At 57.6% G+C, this 959-nt stretch overlaps 1 protein-coding gene across 1 annotated transcript in view; it reads right to left on the bottom strand.

Moving 5' to 3' along the window:
• The window catches only part of LOC125487852 (mucin-5AC-like), a 6,016-nt gene extending 5,635 nt beyond the window's left edge, over positions 1–381 (bottom strand). The window contains exon 1 of the mRNA XM_048620299.1: positions 73–381. Coding sequence (XP_048476256.1) covers positions 73–381 — 309 coding nt within the window. The remainder of the gene's footprint in view (positions 1–72) is intronic.
• Between the last annotated feature and the right edge of the window lie 578 nt (positions 382–959).

Genomic DNA, 959 nt, shown 5'->3' with positions numbered 1-959 from the left:
GCTGGGTGCCAGACTTGGTGGTGTGCTGGGCCGCACGCTGGGTGCCAGACTTGGAGGTGTGCTGGGCCGCACGCTGGGCGCCAGACTTGGTGGCGTGCTGGGCAGCAGGCTGGGCGCCAGACCTGGTGGCGTGCTGGGCAGCAGGCTGGGCACCAGACTTGGTGGCGTGCTGGGCAGCAGGCTGGGCGCCAGACTTGGTGGCATGCTGGGCAGCAGGCTGAGCAGTAGACCAGGTGATGGGCTGGGCAGTGGATTGGATGCCAGGCTGAGTGGCAGGTAGAGCAATAGACTTGGTGGCAGACTGGTTGCTGAGCCGTGTGCCAAGCTGGGCGTTTGTAAGCTGGGTGGACGGCGAGGCGAGACGGTTTGGGGCACTCCCATCACTGGGCACTGCCGTCAAGACAGCACCTCCAGCCACAGCTGGTGCCCTCCCCGGTGTGGCCAAGTGGGCAAGTAGGAAGGTGAGCGCAACAAAGTGCATGGCCACTGCTGTGCTCCCTGGAAAGTGAGATCCAGTAGGTCTCTTGACTTCCACCAATCATCATGGCCGCCATTAGATGGTGGCCCCGGAAAAATCCGTTAAAAAGCGCGCGAGGAAGGTGGCTTTCAAAATGTCCGGGAGCGAGCACACGGGCGTCTCCATAGAGACTGTGCTATTATGACGTCAGACAGGGGCGATTTGACCAACCACAGGCTATCCCTCCAAAACGCGAGTGGGTGGAACTTGGCGCGTGGTGGAGGAGGTGAGCGTTCAATGATTGATATGGGTCGTTCAATTTTCATCTGGGTGGGGGGGGGGGGGGGGTAAAGAGGACAATTTTAAACTCAATAAAAATATAGACTTCAGATTAAATCCAAAGGCTTTAGCCCCTTCGAACGATTTCTAATCGTACATATCCTTCAAACAGGGATTACGCGTGCACGGATTTGGTTAAAGTGAAGGTTTTCTTTTCCACCTG

This window comes from Rhincodon typus, chromosome 46 (genome assembly GCF_021869965.1).
Source record: "Rhincodon typus isolate 14 chromosome 46, sRhiTyp1.1, whole genome shotgun sequence".
NCBI lineage: Eukaryota > Metazoa > Chordata > Chondrichthyes > Orectolobiformes > Rhincodontidae > Rhincodon > Rhincodon typus.
The sequence above is the reverse complement of the archived record's forward strand: the minus strand, read 5'-3'. Positions and strand labels throughout refer to the sequence as shown.